The following is a 20,106-nucleotide window of genomic DNA, read 5'->3' on the forward strand; positions in this document are numbered from 1 at the left end:
AACTAAGTTGATCTCCCCTACTTCTAAAAGTGGTACGTTCCATTTGGTGATGAGGGTGTTCATTAATGTTCAACAGCCTCTCGGAGTTTCTATGAAAATTCGAGCATGTTTTTCGAGACTATTCACATTAGTTGAAGATAATTGACTATTCACATTAGTTGAAGATAATGTTAATAGTTGACAGTTCACACACACGCACGCACACGCACAGACACACACATATATATTCTTATGTGGAATGTTTACATGTTCTCCCCGTGACTGTGTGGGTTTTCTCCGGGTACTCCGGTTTCCTCCCACATTTCAAAATCATGCGTTGCAGATCAATGGAACACTAAATTTTCCCTAGGTATGAGTGTGAGTTCGAATGGTTGTTCATCTATGTCTGCCCTGCGATTGGCTTGTACCCCACCTGCTGTCCGAAGACAGCTGGGATAGGCTCCAGTTTGCCCGTGACCTTTGTGGGGATAAGCAGATTAGAAAATGGATCAATGGATGGATATTTGAAGTACACATTTCCTTAGAGTATCACAGAATGCAGTGAAACTGACAGTCACCACGTTGGTATTTGCTGACCTCCAGTGGAAGTAAATTAGTCAGACAGAAACCAGGGGATCATTTCTTTAAATTTAAGCAGGAGTTTTAAAAACAAAATCTATTTGTTTCATTTGCTAAAACGCTGAGTCTAACCCCAATAAATGTTCGATCGGGTGAGGAAAAAAAATCATCTCTTTGTACCTCCATCTTTTACCTGTAATTAGATTAAGAACCCTCATGCCCGAGGAAAAACAACCGATGAGAGAAACAAGATGTAGCAGACGAGGTGTCAATATTTACAGTGCTCTTGGAGTGAATTAAATGAAATGAATTACAAAAGAAAACGTTTATTTCCACCCCTCTGTTCAATAATGGCACATTATTCCAAATTGACAGTGTAGAAAATGCCCACACACAAATTAATTATGGGCAAAGAGCTTTAATGATACTTGTGGCCTATTTATGTCCTATTCAATTTGTTTCAAGTAGACCAGGGATGTCCAAAGTCAGTCCTCAAGGGCCACCGTCCTCCCTGTTTTCGAGCTCTCTCAGGAGCAACACACCTGATTCAAATACTCAGTGTCGTTCGAATGCTGCTTCATAGCCGATTCATCTGAATCAGGCGTGTTGCAGCCGCGAGAGCTGGAAAACAGGCAGGACAGCGGCCCTCCAGGCCCGGAGCTGGACATGTCTGAAGTACGGTAGACTTTTATACGGTTGTCAGAAAGTCAGTCAGTCAGTCAGGCCGGGACAGGCCCTCCCGCCCGCCTCAAGGGAGGCGTGGTACGAATCCAAGCAAGTATGATAAAGAGCTATGTCGATTCGTGTTCAGACCTGATGCCTCCACTCTGCCTCAACGGTAAGACGACCGAATCTATGTTTACGTTACACCAGCAGAATGTTGACTTGATGGATGATTTATCCCAATTGTATTCATTCTTAACATGCGGGTTATATTTGGCATATTTTGTAATTGCTGGTGGTTTTTCCGGTTTGTGAGTGTCTTCTTTGTAATCCGACTATGCCCATTTTGGTAAACCCACGTTCAAATCGAAGTCTCATGTCTTACATCCAAAGGTAGGGGGCAAATTGTCTTTTTTTTATGTTCCTGGAGAAAAGGTGGAAAAAAGCAAGCGACGTTCGTCGATGACAGTGGCACTCCCCAACCAGGAATGCTTATTTGCACTCATTTCATCACACGCTGTTCGCTTTTAGTCTTGATGAGCAGATGCATTTCGATGAATTAGCATTGTTGCATTTCCTTGAAAGAACAGATCAGAATCAAGACTCTTTCACACAGGCAAAAATAAAAATTTTAGGGGTCATGATCCAGACACACCCGAACGTAACGAATGTTATAAACTCAAGTTTATAACATTCAAGAGGTGTGCCTCAAGGCTCAATATTAGATACACTACATTTCTCAATTTCCTGTACCCAGAGAATTAACAGTAGTTCTCCACACTGATCATGTTCGTCCATCAAGTAAACTTTACAAAGAGTGGAGTCAGTTTTGCTTGATATCCCATTATTTTGGATCTCAAAAGGTCTTGCAGGTGTACCTATTAATGTGAACTGTGTGTGTGAATACTGGCAGCCATTACCGCTGACAAAGGTAGCCCGGATGGCGTACTCCACCGGAACTCTGGCACAAGGCTGCTTTGGCAAGGTTTACCGAGAGAAGTACAATGACACCTGGGCGGCCATCAAGAAAGTTCCTCAGCACCTCATCAGCAGGAAGGACCTGGAGAGAGAGTGCGAAGTGTACAAGTGGGTAGTAGGCTAAGTAAACTATTGTGCAGGAAATTCAAACCACTCACCCTTGGACAGCCAAGGAAACGGGCTCACAAGCAGTCGTTTCACACCATTGCAAACCAATAAAAACAAATCATAAAGTGGTTTTGTTGTCATATGTCTGTTTTCGTTGCATTTTTTCAAAGCAAAGCCAATCACCCAAACATCGTCAGACTGCTGGGCAACATCAACCTGAAAGACGGCAAATGGATTATTCCACTGGAGTTCATCTTCGGAGAGGACCTGGAAACTACCATTTTTAAGTCGGCAAAATCCAAAATACAGGTGAGCACGGGAACCAATTGGTGCCATCCAGTTCAAGAGACGCACATACTATTACAGGTCTCTTGTCCGATGGACTGGATTAATGACAAGAGCGGGCCATGCGTAGCCCTCAGACCATACTTTAACCTCCTTGATCTAATTATTAGTCCTCAGAAGTTTAGTTTTTGATTTGAAGGGAAAAACCAAAAGGAAAAGAAGACAACGAAGTTTTGTTTTTGACCGCGCCATGCTATTTCCACACATTGCAAATTCATTCACGCCTGAGGGAGGAAAAGCCGGTTTTGAAATTGACACCTGGTTGAAACGTTTCCACCTTTTCATGATTGTTTTTTTTGTTTGTTTGTTTGTTTTACAGCTGACACCAACGAATCGAGGCAAAATAATTTTGGGCATGTGTGAGGGGCTTCTGCACCTCCACTCTAAAGATATTGTCCATCAAGATCTCAAGCCTGAAAACATCATGGTGGGTACACGTGTTAAGCGATAAAATGACTGACAGGTGAGATAGTGTCGGCTACCTAGATGAACTGAATGATTTAACATTATTGTAAAAAGGAACAAGCATACAATAAAGGACGAAAAATACATAGTGGTAGCGTCAAGAATACTTCTGAGTTGATTAAAATCAAATCATGTACAGTTCACTAAACATGGCTTGCGGTTACTACAGTGGACAGCTTATGTTATCAGGTGACATGTTATCATTATTGGTGTATGAAAGGGTTAATCAAATGAGAACCACCTGTTACAACCGCAAACATATTTGATAGTCTTGTGAGTCAATAGTCAGTTTCAAGCAAGTCACATCCGGTAATATTGCCGTCAGGCAGAATCCTCGCATCTGCAAAACCACTGCTTTGCCCCCTGTCTTCCCATAAAAAGTTATTTATTACACTGTCATTGATTGTTACAGGCATGCGACCCATTAAAAGGTTCTAAATTTAATGCAAAAAATCTGCATATTTTGTTTGTAATCAACTGCTTAATACGAAACAGTCGTCCATGAATAAATGCAAATGCATTCAACTTAAAAGTTAAATACAATTTGACTATACAGTGATACTTTGAGAACCCGCACCACTCACCGTTTCTCCACCTCCAGGTGGAACACAACACCAACCGAGCCGTGATCATCGACCTGGGTCTGGCCAAGTTCTTCCGGCGCGGCCTCAACTCGGCCATGGACATGGGAAACGAGGCCTACTCAGCCCCTGAGGTGCTGCAGCGCCACAGCCAACGGAACCAGCGCTCGGACGTGTGGGCCATGGGCAAGATCATCGCCGAGCTTTGCGCCCGCGTTCGGCTGCACACCCCTAGCGTCTGCCCGGCCAAGATCCGGGAGGTGATGCGCGACCAGCCCTACTGCCAGGCCGTATGCAGGATGGTGGAAAGTAATCCTGCCCTGAGGACCTCCATGGTGGGCATCATCAGTGACATGAGGAGGACCGGCGGAGGTCTGGAACGCCTCACTCCGCCGCAGGGAAGGATCAGGAACCGGTCAGCGTCACCGTGCCGAAGAGGTCCATCTCCGTTCAACAAAGAGCAGCGAGGTAGATTACGAGTCAATGGAAAAGGTTCTTACAGTCTTCCTACTCATGTTGTAGTATACGGCAGCAGAACACCCACTGTAAGAATATCTGCCACCTAGTGGTAAATTGTGATATTGAAATGGTTAACACCTGCATAGTGCATACCTGGAAAAAAAAAACAAAGGTTAAAGGTAACTTTAAAAGAATAATCCAGTGATTCTTTCACATACCACTAGAGGGACCCTGCATCACATTTTGAGAATTCCTGCCAGTTGAATGACAATCATTTCACTTTTTTCAGCACACTCACCAATGAAGCATGGATCGCCACTGGGGTGGGAGCGCACCCCTCGACCGGACATAAAACTTCTGCCCCGCAGCCCCAGGCAACCCCGTTCACTCTCCCCACAAAGGATCCAAGCGCTGGTCCCCGCGGCCGGTGGCGGCGACGCAATGAAGTTGACCAAGGACATGATGAAGATGGGCTTATTCCAGGAAGCTGCCCGCGACCTGCCGTGCCAGCTGCCCGCCACCGGCCGGGTGATGGTGCGCCGCTTCGAGGAGAAGAACGGCGAGGTGGAAACGTGGGCGCAGAAAGAAGTGGTCATGCGCGACGGCAAAATAATTAAGTATAATGACGTCACCTACAACAGCTCATAGAATTTTTCTCAGGCAGAAAAAAAAATACCCCACTATAAACACATTGAGCGTATCGGCCTAAAAAACATTCAACTTGAATGTGACCTCTAAAAATGTAAATGCACAAATGTTTCATTTTTATTTCTTTTTTACAATTTGACTTTCTCGAACAAGGACCTGAATGGCAGAAGTCACCTCTGTTGGTTGACACATTGACATTTCCAGACATATTTAGGGAAGGTCAAAGTAAGTTTATAGTGCATTTTATGTTGATTCAGAAAACGTCAGCCCCAAAGCCCAATATCCTGTAACTTTTTGTGAGTAGTGTATGACTGCAAAGAAGACTGTTTACCTTCTTGGGAGAGCAAACACAAGCTAGCCTGTCCACACCTGAGCATGTTTTATTCCAGTTGTAATAGGACACCAGGAAATAGCTTCTGAAAGCATTCTAACATGCTTGCTGAACCTACAAATTACCACCCATGACTGTGAACCAGTCGCAAACTTGCATAGTTACGAAGAGAAATTCTGTTGGCCCGATTTTTAAAAAAAACTTTTACTCAGTAATTTAGATGATTTTGAGTGATTTCCACTCAATGCAGGACTGTATTTCTCCTGCCATGTTTGTTTCTTAGGGAAACGTATGCCTTTTTTCAGCCCTTTGTGTCATTGCCCAGTTAATACTTTAAGTATACAATGCAAATTTAAAAGTTTAAAAAGCACAAGTGGAGCAAAACTTTTTTTTTTGCCAAGTTAATTACTATCTATGAAGATAGTAGCTAGCTACTTGCTCTCTCGCAAGAGGGAGCGATACCAGGATTACATTTGCTAAGGTCAACCTTTGGAAATTTTAACGACAGTGAACCATGACATATAATGACAGTTTGACAAACTGAAAATCGTTTTGGCGCCATCCTGTGGCAACCTGGTGCCAAGAATTTTGAACTGGGTTGAGTATACAGTATTTAAATTTTGATTTTTTTTTTTTAAATGCTTTGCCACCAACTTAGGCCACCTATGTTCAATTATAAACCATTTGGGGAGGTCCAATTTCAAATTTTTGCAATTCGCAGCAGGGCTTAGTGTATGTGAGTTTTCAATTAGCTCACAAGCAAACAGGTTTGGGCCTGGTAATGGCAATTCGATTACAGCTAGATTGCTGATGAAAAAAAAATATGTCTCATCTAAAATGTGATTGTATTTCAACTGTGTGGAGCACTTTGAGTCTTCAGTGAAAACTGTGAAATAAAACATTTGTTCAACAGTTGCATAATTACCGCACCCTCCATACAGCATTTGAATAATCGATTTATTACAGAATTTAAGGCCACTCAAGTGTGTTGAACACACACATACACTCACATACACAAGCAGAGCCAACAGTACCCCAGTCCAGTACTAAGCTGCAATGTCACAAAGAAAAAAAAGTTACACCAAAAATCAGGACACTTTTTACAGTGCACTGACCTGCTAATATGCAGAGTGAATTCGATATGCTGCCAAGTCGAAATCAATTGTTCACAACCCATGAATGAAAAGTTGTAGAATGTCTTTTTTTTTTATACCAACCTTAAGGTCCATTCACTAGTAGGCTCTTTGTCATCTCTAATAGGGCAATTCTAATACTAGCATCACCGTTTACTCAGTACAACTGTTGTACCTCATTAATGACATGTAGTCATCCTAATAATACTCCCTACTTCTTATACTAGTGCACTAAATTGTTACTAGTGAAGGAGGAGAAGAGCATGGACCTCAGGATGGATGTCCGGGATATCAATAAACGGTCAAACGGCTTTACCTTGTCGGACTGCAAAAACATCCACTTGGGTGGTCTACTAGTGTGCTTCATTGAGCCTCTTAGCACATGGAACTTAAGATGGATATCAAGGATAAAGAAAAAAAAAAGTTTGTGTACTAACAGACCCAAAGTGGTATGAGTTGTAGGTTCATTTAAAAACAAACAAACCCCCCCCCCCCCCTCAAAGACAGTTTCATTACTGCAATGAATTGTATGACTATTGAGGACAATGAGCTAGTAAAGACACCGTCAGCTGGATATCAAGGAAATAGAATAAATGCTGAATGAACTATCTATAATAGCTGGTATACATACTCTGTCCCTCCCAGATTCTCTTTGGTCGGTGGCTTCCTGAGACACTGATTACAACATTGGATTAATATTCAGATTACAATGATTTTGTATAAGAACACTCGTGTATGTTTGATGTCTCTGTTTGGTGGATGTTAAGGCAAAGAGCATGTGGTGGACATTTACTGCATGAAAGGAAGGAGAGCTGTGCAGTATTTGTCACCGTCAGGTGCAAAAGTTTTTTTTTTCCCCCCTCAATCAGAAAATGCAAAAATATTTCTTAGCATTTTGCAAAAATTACAATATTTTGTTTTTGCGTGTTGGGAGAAGAAAACACATCTTCAAGTTTATAAAAGTACAAAATAAAATACAAATAAAAAAGTATTATAGAAAGGCAAAAGAGTCAAAAATTAAATGATTAATTAATAAGACTTAATTTTGAGTTAGTGATTTTTTTTGTTGAGAGGGTGCCATGCAAGAGAAATGAGGAATTTCCTAATGTAACTTCATTTGTGATGAAAAATGTTGATTTAGATTTTTGAAGTTTTATTGAAGAGACTGATGATGAAAACAATTTTTAATGTGTTGGTTCTGAACGGGTAGCGTAGTATTTTATTTCATTATTATTTGCATACTAACATTTTAATCTATCGATTTTTTTGCAATTACTTTTCACTTTATAATACTCATTGAAGTTTGTTTCAGGCACCGCTGTTGACATGAATATAATTCAAATTTGTTGGTTTCTTTTTGATAGGCTAAATATCCATATATGTAATGTAAAAAAAAAAAAGAAAAAAAGGAATTGTGCTCGAAATATTGATATTTATCCTTTTATCAACAATAACTTAATTGGACTGATGATTTTTTTTTGGAACCTGGCCGCTACCTTGTGTCCTACCCATCAAACACAAAAAAGTCAAATATGAAGGCCTGCGGAATTAACTGCAAATACCACCTGTGGAAGTGAAATATGAAACTACTGCAAAATGTGCCACGATATGCTTGTATTCATTTTCTCAAAATGTGTAAACTAGGCCATATCCTTTGACTGTAGTAGAACCACATCCCCCACCCGCTCCCCACTTGAAAAGAAGTTAACGAAGGAGCATCAATAGTGGAAGTGGATTGCGCAAGTATTCGAAGGCATCAGGAGGTTTGAGCAGCCAGCATATGGCGGCACCGTCGATAAACTCACAGAGTCCAACGCGACAGGGATAGTTGATATTTTTCAAAAGATGCGCCAAGCCCGCGAGGACGAATAAGGCCTCTCAAAAAAAAAAAAAAAAAAAAATTGACAACAGGCTATTTGTCAGGTTTCGGAGTGGCGGGCTTGACAGAAGCCTTGGCAGAGATCGGGACAGTGGACCGTGGCGGCAGCGGTTGCAGCCCGGCCTCTGTGCCGATGTGGACAGTGATGTTTGTGTAGAGCGGGAGGTACTCCCGGGACAAAACTTCATACTCAGCCGTGTTCATACCGTCCAGCTTCCAAGTTTGACGCGTCTTGGCCAGCATGTTGAACCTGGACACACAAAAATACATTTTATCTAAATTTAAAAAAAAAAAAGCTTTAAAAATCACGTTAAATAAAATGAATACAAATTGCTTCTAAGAAATTTGCCAACCGAACGGATGCCGTTACATCAAAGTTCTACCCATCGATTTTCTAATCCGTTTATCCTCACGAAGGTTGCATGCGTGCTGGAGCACACAGACGCCATCCGCACTCACACTTAGTGACAATTTAGAGTTCTCCATTAACCCGCCATGCATGTTTTTAGAATGTAGATTGAAACTGGAGTACACAGAGAAAACCCACGCAGGCACGCGGGGTATATGCAAACACGGGGAGGCCGGAGCCGGAATCGCTGCACTGCGAGGTGGATGTGCTAACCTGGAGTCCACCGTGCCAACCCACATGGAAGTTCAATTAATGCACATAAAAACAGCAGCTGAAGAGATGAAAGAAGGAAGAGTAAAAACTAAAAACAAATGCTAAAACATTCTGAATTAAATCAATTAAGAAAATATTAAGTACAAAATAGAAATAAAGAAATCGATTGAAAAAAACATCGAAATCGCAAAAAGAGCAATATTTAGCTGAATTCCATTTTGAAAAACAAGCCAAAAAAATGTAAGTCAAATGAATTGAACAACGGATAAATTAATTTAAAAAAAATACATTTTTAAATACTGCATATAATTGTTAATACAAATGAAAAATAAGGAATGACAAAAATAAAGCCCAAATATCTTAAAACACTGAAAAAAAAATTAAAAGCACCAAAAAAAAAAAAAAAAGGTGCCAAGAGTATAATTATCTACTCTGTACTCATTATAAAAAGACAAACTTGCATGGACCACTTTGTCTTCAATCTAAAGATTCTTTTCGACAAATTTTATACACAGAACAATCATTGGGATTACAACTCTATCATAAAGGGTTCAAAAAAATGCCTTGAATGTACATTGATCATTTTTCCAAATAAAATCTTCCAAAATTGGCATACCTTTTTGGGTTGACATCGTTGCCTTTGTCCAGCTTGTGTTTGATCATCTTATAGCGGCCCACCTTCAGGGACGGACGCGAGATGGACATTCCCGCCAGAGACACTCTGGGTAGACAAGAGCGCGCGCGTTATGTCTCCGATTGTCAACTTGACGAGGAATCCATTTCATAATAGTTTCATTTTGAAAAAAAAATAAGATAGGGCGTTTCTCGCGTCACCGAGAGGCCTCACCTGACGCCGATGTCGTCGTCCTCGCCGCCCCAGCCCCAGTAGTTGTTGGGGAAGCCGTTCATTTTGAGGTAGTGGAGAGGCGTGAGAGCCGACACTCCTCCAAAGTACATCTGATACGGAAGCCTGCGGGGCGAATACCACACAAAACATGACTTGATGATTGAATGGAGTGTTAAGAATATTCTTGGCAAGATTGGGGGAAAAAAAAAAAAAACAACAACACAGTCCCGGTCATGAAAAATATTCCCTCGACACATGTTGTACAACATCAACACAAGTGACACTGGTGGGAACGCACTTGTAGCCAAACTTGTCCATGGCGATGGCGGCGTGCTTGGGGTTTGCGTCGCACACGTAGGTGTTGCGATCATCCTCGGGGATCAGGTCCACGTCGTGGAAGAACAGGCAGTCCCAGTCCTCCTCACGCATGGCCTCGCGGAAGCCGGCGTTCATCAGCTTGGCCCGGTTGAATGTGTAGCTGCCCGCCTGCACGGCAGATCAAAATGAAACGCAATTTGGGGGGGGGGGGATGAAAACAGCGGCGACTCTTGTGAGGATAAGCCGTTCATAAAAATAGATGGATGGGTGAACGTCTCCCTTCTTTTCCCCCCCACCATGGAAAAATCAAAACAGGAAGTCTCATTGTATATGCACACGTGTGCCCATTTGTTCGCAATCAGTCTTGTTTCTTTTTCCCATTGGTTCTTTGAAAATGTTATTTATTTGCTCTATTGGGATGTTCTAATACCGTTACTGTTAATTATCCTAAGTATGTCTTTTGCACACTTCAACAGCCCCCCACCCCCCATCTATAATAAAAAACCAATAAACACCCTACTTTATGGGCGGATCAGCATCCGTCAGCGACGCATCATCACACAGTCTTAAAATGACAGCCAAAGACCATAAAAAGGCACACAACTGTCGATGTTTTAGAGCCAAATTATGAAGATGCTGTAATTTGGGAATTTATGTCCAAAATGAAGAAGGGACTTGATGAAAAAAAATAAAAAAATTGGAGGCCCCTGAGAGCAGAGTCCCGTTTTTATATGAAGGAAATGAGGACAACCACAGAGATGTGATGCGTTTATTTCATCAGCGTGCATCATTTCCCGTCACGGATTTGGATAAGAAGGATAGTAATGGAACCAGCATAGCCACGGGAGGGAATGCCGTATTGACTTCGAGTAAGACCATCCTCATTTTTGGCGACCGAAGACATTTGCTAACTTAGCGGCGCCTGGCACCGGTCCACGGTGTACCAGCTGCGACAGAAATGAGGACGAGCGCCACAGAAAATGGCTGACTGACCTGGTGAATGACGTAGATGGCGTAGTTGAGCTGCTGACGCTGCAGGAACGGGTGCAGGTAGTAGAGTAGGAACCTGAGGTGGTGCTCGCGATGGCGGTGCGGGATGACCACGGCTGTGCGGTGGCGCGCCTCGCAGTTGGCCGGCCGGTAGCGCCCGCCGCGCTCCACCAGCGGATTCTTGCGCCTCACCTCGGCCAGCGTGAGGCCTGACGGGAAGCTGACGTGCATCGGCCCGGCTGAAATGAGATGGAAAAATTGATTACGAAGGCAGCGTGTTATACCGGAGACAAATTCCTTGTGTGTTCTACATACTTGGCCAATAAAGATGATTCTGAATAAAAATAAATCAATCAAAACATGGTGATTTATTTTTTGCATCATAATACCCCCCCCCCCCCCCCCCACCCGTTCCCATGCGATTGGGGGAGGAAAAAATGCCTATTGGGCATGGTATTTTACAGTAATACATCCATCACAACATCTATGTACATGCACTGCATAAAGAATTCCAGAAAACAACCATCCTGCATGGGCGGCCCAGGTAGTCCAGTGGTTAGCACGTCGGCTTCACAGTGCAGAGGTACCGGGTTCGATTCCAGCTCCGGCCTCCCTGTGTGGAGTTTGCATGTTCTCCCCGGGCCTGCGTGGGTTTTCTCCGGGTGCTCCGGTTTCCTCCCACATTCCAAAAATATGCGTGGCAGGCTGATTGAACACTCTAAATTTGTTGTTGTTCGTTTCTGTGTGCCCTGCGATTGGCTGGCAACCGATTCAGGGTGTCCCCCGCCTACTGCCCGGAGACAGCTGGGATAGGCTCCAGCACCCCCTAGTGAGGATCAAGCGGTTCGGAAAATGAATGAATGAATGAACCATCCTGCATGTTTTGAGTAGATACTTCAAAAAATTCATGAACAGTTCAGTGGAAAGCCGACCTGTCCCGTTAACACAACACAAGCGAGAGTTACTGAATTCCCCATCAGAAATGTGTACTGCATTTTTTTTACAAGTCGTTCTGAAATATCCTTGGAAAGACCTCGCCCGACCAGCTCGGCCGGTTTGACGACACACTTCAAATCAGTTTTAAGAATTTGTTTTGAAAAGGAATGTGAATTCCGCGACACAAATCACTGCAAAAATTCCAACGTCACTTGAACCCAATCTCGGCTTCTGCGAAGAATTCTACCAGGCAAGACGTGCTTATAGGTAATCAAGTTACTTTGCATTTTGTGTGACATCACCAGCAGCACAATAGGGAAATACATGTTCGGACAGCAATATTTTCGCAAAGAGCAAACATGAACAAGGATCAGGATGTTAAAGAGTGACAAGTGCGTGGCACGGAGTTCGATACTCAGAAAAATCAAACAAAAGGAGATATGACTCACATTGTCGTTAATGAGTCACAAGTATTTTTTCCCGGTGATCACATTTCTAAACGAAAAGCAACACGAGGCTGCGGAAAACAAGTTTCATTTATCTGAAACCTGAAATGATCTCGATGATTGAAGGGAAATTATTTGGGGAACAATCCTCCTATCTGCCATTTTAACTGCCTTGTTAAATTGAGAGTCGAAAGGCACAAAGCTCAGAGTCTAAGAAAATCAAAACCTGTCATTTCTTTTCAACTGAGATGTTGCCAATTGGGGCGGCCCGGTAGTCCAGTGGCTAGCACGTCGGCTTCACAGTGCAGAGGTACCGGGTTCGATTCCAGCTCCGGCCTCCCTGTGTGGAGTTTGCATGTTCTCCCCGGGCCTGCGTGGGTTTTCTCCGGGTGCTCCGGTTTCCTCCCACATTCCAAAAATGTGCATGGCAGGCTGATTGAACACTCTAAATTGTCCCTAGATGTGAGCGTGGATGGTTGTTCGTCTCTGTGTGCCCTGCGATTGGCTGGCAACCGATTCAGGGTGTCCCCCGCCTACTGCCCGGAGACAGCTGGGATAGGCTCCAGCACCCCCCGTGACCCTAGTGAGGATCAAGCGGTTAGGAAGATGAATGAATGAATGAATGTTGCCAATTGACCAAAAGAACACGAAGATGAAAGCAGGTGTTTAGTTTCGAGAGAGGCACCAAATTTGGGAATGAGGCATTCTTCGCCAGCCTGGGGAATCTCACTCCAATAACTTGCAAAAATGAATTTTTTTTTGATAATTTCTATTTAAAAAAAAAAAAAAAACGAGTCTTGACTTAACATACAGGGACTACTTGTTTTGATATTGTTAAAAAAAAGTCGGTCTTTGTACACTTAAGTATATTTTTAATCCAATCGATTTTTTTTCCTCGACATATTTAACTGTGCGGCCCGGTAGTCCAGTGGTTAGCACGTCGGCTTCACAGTGCAGAGGTACCGGGTTCGATTCCAGCTCCGGCCTCCCTGTGTGGAGTTTGCATGTTCTCCCCGGGCCTGCGTGGGTTTTCTCCGGGTGCTCCGGTTTCCTCCCACATTCCAAAAACATGCGTGGCAGGCTGATTGATCACTCTAAATTGTCCTGAGGTGTGAGTGTGAGCGCGGATGGTTGTTCGTTTCTGTGTGCCCTGCGATTGGCTGGCAACCGATTCAGGGTGTCCCCCGCCTACTGCCCGGAGACGGCTGGGATGGGCTCCAGCACCCCTCGCGACCCTACTGAGGATCAAGCGGCTTGGAAGATGAAGGATGAAGGATATCTAACTGTTCTAATGTCAAAAGAACATTTATAAGCTAGGCTACGGGTGTCAAACTCAAGGCCCGGGGGCCAGATCCGGCCCGCCATGTCATTTTATGTGGCCCGCGAAAGCAATTCATGCGTCATCTTGCTAAAATCTGTCGCAAAATGTCAAATAGTCATGTGTAATCAATAACGCCGAGACTGTGCAATAATTTTGTTACCCTGTTTACACTCACTTGAACAAACTATTATACCGGTAATTGATTTGACGGAATTCAAAATGTGTATTCTAATAATAGGTTACGTACAAGTAATAATTTTGTGATTTCATAATGGCCCTCCGAGGGAAGACCTAACCCCGCATTGGCCCGCGACTAAAATGAGTTTGACGCCCCTGATCTAGGCTGTCGATAAACACCACTAAATTTGGGGACTTCCTTCAATGACATAATTTGGCGGGATTTTCACTTCAAGATTGAATACCTCCTGCAATCCATTTTGTTTTGTTTTTTTGACAAAGGGTTATTGAAGCTAGATAACACAATGTCACTGGTGTCCAATGAGGCAGTTTGAGTTGAAACACAACACACCAAAAGGGCCCGTTGCAAAGTCTTTCGCCACTCACCTAAGAGAGGCGACGTCATGGGACAGTAGAAGACATCTCCTCCATCGTTCTCCGCCTTGCGAGAGAGGTTACCGTACACGTTGCCGACGGGCACGTCCGTGGCCGTGCGGTTCTGAGCCTGCGCGCCGGCGGGGTCCGATTTGCGGAAGATGCGTATGAAGTAGGAAACCCTTTTCTGGTAGCCCTCCCGGGACAGCAGCGCCATGACCACCAGCTGGATGCCGAGGAACATGAACAGGTAACGCCATTTGGACTGCAGTGAGATCATGGTGGTTACGGGAAAGCAAGGCAACGTGTGAAAGTCTGCGCGGGGACGAGCGGGAAGCCGGTGGATTTTCCGCTATTTGTTGGTCATGTCGGCATCCACCCTGAAGTCAAGTCAAAAATATTCACAAATCTACTGTAAAAAAAAAAAAAAGGCACTTTTGGTGGGCTTTCACTCCGGGAGACCACCACCAAACAGATCAAGAGTAAAGTTCTTCCAAAGAGGGAGGAGGAAAAAAAAAAAATCAGTCTTCCATTGCTCAGTTCATTCCTCGCTACAGATTAAGTTTGTTCCAAATATTTCAAAACTCGGCTTTTGGTCCAATCTCTGACTGGCGAAAGGGGGCGACGCTGGTGCCGCATGGTGTGTTTTTCACCCCCCTGCTGAATTTCATGTCCTTCCGCAGGTCCGGCGGACGTCTTCCTGCCTTTTTTTTGTTTTCTTTTTTTTGCAAACTTCACACCGCCTCCTGCTTTTCCCTGTGCAGCTGCCTGAGAGACTCTACGGTAACAACAACAACAGCAGTCTCCATGACAAAAGGGGCGAGCGTATGCAGCCACGACGCTTTTAGCAGGATGACAAGGCCGCTGCCCACCTCGCCGCCTGACTGGTAAAGGAGACAGCAAGGGGGTGGGATTTGTCTGTGCGTTAGTTTTGAGTGGGGGGGGGGGCACATGTACAATTGTTTCTGTGAAGAAGGAGAGACAGATTCCCTTCGCTATTCTTCCATAGTGGCAGGCTGCGGTGGACTATCGGCAACCGGTCCTACTGGGTGGACAGGTACCGGGTCACTCAATGCCACGAGCTGTAAAACAAAACACACACACACACACACACAAATAGTAAGACAGTGCGTTTCAATTAGAATCTAATGGCAAGCACACATTCATTACAAATAAAGCCTACCGAGCGATCGAAATAAAGCAGCGGTGTTTATTTTCCCTCCAAATTGCAGCTTTGGGCGATTTCAAAATTGCATTCTCCTACGGCGCGACGTCGATTTTCATTTGATGAATTCGTTCAGCCCCGTTTACAGTCAGTCATACTTATAGTGGGTTGCACGAAGAAGGTTTCATTGACTCGAAGATGTTTGCGCATCCAGCTACAGGAGTTAGCACGTCTGCAATTGGTGAAAGGAAGACTCAAGACTCGCCACCAACGAGGCAGATAAACGGCTAACGTCAGGTTGTTGGTTTCTACTCTGTTACTTTACAAAAAGGAGAAATTTTCTAATTTTCTGAGGAAAAAAAAAGATCTTTTACCGTTCCACTAACTCTGGATTTGGACAAAAATGCAATTGTTTAATGTCTTTTTTCGTGTAATTATGTACTCGATGAAGCGCTTTGAATAGCGAGTTATCCAATAGAATTTTTCTAACTGTTATCAGGATCCGAACACCATCACATGCCGACATCTGACCTCTTGAAAATTGTTAGCAGCAGCATTTTTGAATGCAATTCCACCCCCCCCCCCCACCCTTCTTTCTTTTGTGGTCAACGCCTCCAGCTGTAAAATGGTTTCAGTGCTCACCTCCTCCATTTTTATTTTTTTTTTTGTTGCCCCAACTCCAGTTTGTGTCAAATGTCATTTTTAGTACATTAGGCTAAACTGTTAAAGTCAGACTTTTTTTTTTAAAAAACCTGCAGAAGAATATTTCTACTGGCTCACAATGGACAATTGTGCATCGGCCCAACAAACGGATTGTGTTTGTTTACACGGTGGGGCTGCACAGCACAGTTGACCGGAGAGGCCTGACAAATCGCAATTGCTACAGATGATCGACCCTCGACCATCCTGCTTGTCACTTGGTGGATGATGCCTTAGTTGCTGTTTCCAAAGAGTCAATTTTGGCTGGTTAAAAGGCGGCAGGGCGGCCCGGTAGTCCAGTGGTTAGCACGTCGGCTTCACAGTGCAGAGGTACCGGGTTCGATTCCAGCTCTGGCCTCCCTGTGTGGAGTTTGCATGTTCTCCCCGGGCCTGCGTGGGTTTTCTCCGGGTGCTCCGGTTTCCTCCCACATTTCAAAAATATGCATAGCAGGCTGATTGAACACTCTGAATTGTCCCTAGGTGTGAGTGTGAGCGTGGATGGTTGTTCGCCTATGTGTGCCCTGCGATTGGCTGGCAACCGATTCAGGGTGTCCCCCGCCTACTGCCCGGAGACGGCTGGGATGGGCTCCAGCACCCCCCGCGACCCTAGTGAGGATCAAGCGGTACGGAAGATGAATGAATGAATGATAAAAGGCGGCATCACGATGCAACTCATCCTCATTCGAACTCGTCAGACGCTTCAACTAAAGACCGCCCCCCGCCTCTCAATTTACAGGCGGAAATTGCAGTATCAGTCATAATGGAAGATGAGGCATGATTATTCAATGATTTCAAAACTTTGTATTTATCCAACTACCTACAAATGTAATAAAGAAAAAAAAAAACAATGTGCTCAAATATTTAACAGAAGATTTTGGGAGTCAGACGAGGTGGTTGAGAAGCCAGTTAGTTACCCTTGTGTTCTTTTGGCTTCATCGTCCTTCCTGCTCCCATTTTCATTTCTACTTAACCGAAACAAAGCGCCGGCATGACTTACAAGAAACGCTCCGCCCTTGCCTCTCGTGTCAGACTTATTTGTGGACAACACGCTCTTAAGTCACGACACATGGCTGCCAGCAAGCATTTTCTTCATGCCTACGGGTCATTAAAATTCTATGCCGTAAGTCGATGTCCGCATGCATACTTGCACACATGAGTGGACGTGAGAGGGGCGCTTGGGTTAAATATAGGTCTTCGTATAGGGACAAGAGCTCAAGGGTGAGCGTCGCTATTCACATCTTCAAAGGGTTGGCAGAACGCAGATGGAAACAAGTTAGCTTGGTTTGCCACACGCCCCATGTGACCTTTCAGGCGAAGTCAAACCCAACATTTTTATTACGTACATGAAAATGTTCTATGCGCCTCCACTAGTCTAACCACACCATTCTGATTAAATTAATACTGCGTTTGTGGAATATGAATCAAGCAGCAAAATCCACCCCTTTCCCTCTGAAATGCACTAACCCCCCCAAAAATAAATGATCTATTATATAAAAATATAAAATCTTGTTCAAATTACAACTTTAGTTTCGAAAATAGTGACTTATTTCCAAAATGCAGGACTTTTTAAACTAAATGATTTAAATCAAACAATCAAAATGATGTTTTTCACTTTGCATTTAATCTTGATTAATATTCAAATTTTTCTCGTCAGATTACACCGCTAATCTTACAATGTCATTCGAATTTGAGTTGTTTTCAGAATGGATGTTATGTGTTTCAAAGCAACGGCTAATCTCGTAGGAGCGTTGAGCAAACAGTTCTTACACAACAGAACCCCCCACCCCCTCGCTTTGAATTGCAGGAGAACACTGGACAAATACGGAAACCCTTCGAGACGCAATAGAGTAAAAGGCAAATTCACATTCAAAGTGCGTGCGACATGCAAACACGAGCTGGGAGTGCTGAAGCAGGATGACAGAACAAACGCGTGCCGGCATCCCAGCCATGGCAACCCATCCTGAGCCCGGCTGATTCATTATGGGCGCAGCTGGTACACCACGGTCTCTGGAGGGGTCCCATCCAATGAGACACAAAACTGCAGCGGCTTGCACAGTTCGCAACAACAACCATAGGGATGATGGATGACTCCGGGAAGTACCACAACAACACAAAGCACAAACAGAAAATACAAACCAATGTTTGAAGAAACATTCGGACATTTTTTACGGTCATACAGGATCAAGCAACAGATCACTTGAAAGCGGCAAAGTAAAATTGACAAATGTGAATCTTATTCACGTTACTGCCAGATGCCAGGGAAGAAATTTCATCTGTGCTGTATCTTGCACATCCAGTGCATTTGACAATAACGTTGTACTTGACATTCCTTAAAGTTTGAAGAAGTATGACCTCAGCTATGAAAGTTCACGGACAATCTAGCCATATAAAATTAATCATTAAAAAAGGGCCATTCTTTGTACTTGCTGGTGTGTCGGCGATTTCTGCGACCTGTGGATCTTTTGTTGTGCCGAAGAAGCCATTGAATGCAAATAAGGACTTAAGAATATAAGACAGACAACCAGCAACCATTTTTAAACCACCAAGGTTGACCAACTCCTACTTAAAAACTCTTTCTCGAAAACTTCATACGTTCAAATAAAACCCCGGACACTTTTATTTGGCGGTTCATCATACAAACAAATAAAATTTGAACAAAAGTTTGGCTAGCGTCCTCTAACTTCGATACTAAAAATAATGCACGTGCCACCTTTTAAAAAAAACATAATTCATAGAGTTTTAAAAACGCCGTCACGCTAAAACAGGTTTTGGAGTTCCTCATTCGCATTCGTGCTTAATGTGTACGTTTATTTGAGGAAAATGGACTAAGTCAAGTAAAGACAAGCGGAAACAAAAACACAACCGCCCCTCCGGATTCCAGCTGCGGAGAGCCGCGTCGCGGAGTTAGCATGTACCTAAGCTAAGCTAAACTAGCAACTGTTCCTCCCCGCCCGACAAGCGTCAATTCTCACTTCAAATGCTTACCTCGGAGGTCGGTCGACAGGCTCCCCGCAGGGGTCCATGGACAACGGATGATGGGTATTTTCATGAAAAACGAGGTCGCTGCGTGCTGGTGATAAGCTTTAGAAGTTCTAAAGGACCGAGCGAGCGCAGTCCGCGTGACCGCCACACATTCGCACTGACTGGGCTAGATAATGGTGATGAGGAGCGGCGGCTGGAGGGTCGCCTGCTTGGTTTCTCCTCCCCCTTTAATCACACATCCTCATACGTGGTATTGTTTATGTTTTTCCCAATGAATAAACTTGTGGATAATAAAATATCTAACAACGTAAAGTGGAAATTTAAGTGAAACGAACTGTAATTGAGGTGTTTGTTGCGGAAGAGGATTAGGTTTGTGAATCGAAAATAAGTCAGGAATAAAATGGCCAATTCGAGTTTATTGGGTGTTTCGGTCTGGAGTTCAAGAGCAATTTTCACGTGGGAAAAACTGACCTTGGAAACGCAAGAAAAGTTTAAAAAGCATTGCATAACTTCTGTACGATACCATAGCAACACTTTCATCCGATTCAGTGCGCTACGTACCATCACTATGGTACGGAACTGTGGAGCTGCCAATGTGGAGTAAAATTATTTTGTCTGTCAAATACCAGAGATGGGCATATCGGCCATGGGACCGCAAGGTCCATACGCCCGTCAGGTACGGACGCTTATTTTGGGGGCGGTGGACGAGATGGACTAAGGACGAACTAAACAAGGCTGTAAGTGGGTTTTCGTCGGTCTCTTTAGTCGTCCCTACCCGGTTTAAGTATGTGGTGTCGGGAGGCAAAGTAACAATGTCAGAATGTAGCCAAACACTGTATTTTCTTAACAGATTATTCACACCACAACACGAATTCGTAGGACTCGGTCACTTTTACGGAACCTTCCTTTTTCCAACAGGATTTTTATAGTAACACTGCCCCCTAATGTACAGTTAGGGGGAGATAACAATACAGTTATTATCTCGTTATCATCGTTATTTTTGTGTTGTGCAATACTAATGTTGAGTTGAATTAAAACATTAAAAATACTGTATAAAGAAACTGATGTCATTTTTTTTTT

The 20,106-nt window shown here is 43.7% G+C and overlaps 2 protein-coding genes across 2 annotated transcripts; one reads left to right on the top strand and one right to left on the bottom strand.

The window, feature by feature from the left end:
- Nucleotides 1–1,288: 1,288 nt before the first annotated feature.
- zmp:0000000881 (uncharacterized) lies at nt 1,289–6,752 on the top strand. The gene is made up of 6 exons (XM_052066657.1): nt 1,289–1,396; nt 2,135–2,307; nt 2,478–2,616; nt 2,972–3,079; nt 3,719–4,166; nt 4,447–6,752. Exons 2-6 carry the CDS (start codon nt 2,162–2,164, stop codon nt 4,803–4,805), a joined length of 1,200 nt encoding a protein of 399 aa, XP_051922617.1. The 5' UTR covers nt 1,289–1,396; nt 2,135–2,161; the 3' UTR covers nt 4,806–6,752.
- si:dkey-199f5.8 (beta-1,4-galactosyltransferase 3) lies at nt 5,335–19,244 on the bottom strand. The gene is made up of 7 exons (XM_052066658.1): nt 19,030–19,244; nt 14,193–15,262; nt 10,929–11,164; nt 9,916–10,103; nt 9,618–9,740; nt 9,387–9,491; nt 5,335–8,398 (listed from the first exon to the last, which is right to left on the bottom strand). The coding sequence occupies exons 2-7, from the start codon at nt 14,458–14,460 to the stop codon at nt 8,182–8,184; spliced, it is 1,137 nt and encodes a 378-aa protein (XP_051922618.1). The 5' UTR covers nt 14,461–15,262; nt 19,030–19,244; the 3' UTR covers nt 5,335–8,181.
- Between the last annotated feature and the right edge of the window lie 862 nt (nt 19,245–20,106).

Source organism: Hippocampus zosterae, chromosome 5, assembly GCF_025434085.1.
Source record: "Hippocampus zosterae strain Florida chromosome 5, ASM2543408v3, whole genome shotgun sequence".
NCBI lineage: Eukaryota > Metazoa > Chordata > Actinopteri > Syngnathiformes > Syngnathidae > Hippocampus > Hippocampus zosterae.

Bases quoted from the DNA above. Each gene is read 5' to 3' on its own strand.
- si:dkey-199f5.8 (XM_052066658.1), bottom strand. From the start codon at position 14,460: ATGATCTCACTGCAGTCCAAATGGCGTTACCTGTTCATGTTCCTCGGC. The intron at 10,104-10,928 runs GTCAGTCAGCCA...TCTGCCGTGCAG, and splicing joins CCATCTACGTCATTCACCAG to GCGGGCAGCTACACATTCAA. The intron at 9,492-9,617 runs GTGAGGCCTCTC...TTGTCTACCCAG, and splicing joins GACGACGACATCGGCGTCAG to AGTGTCTCTGGCGGGAATGT.
- zmp:0000000881 (XM_052066657.1), top strand. From the start codon at position 2,162: ATGGCGTACTCCACCGGAACTCTGGCACAAGGCTGCTTTGGCAAGGTT. The intron at 2,617-2,971 runs GTGAGCACGGGA...TTTGTTTTACAG, and splicing joins CGGCAAAATCCAAAATACAG to CTGACACCAACGAATCGAGG. The intron at 3,080-3,718 runs GTGGGTACACGT...CTCCACCTCCAG, and splicing joins TCAAGCCTGAAAACATCATG to GTGGAACACAACACCAACCG.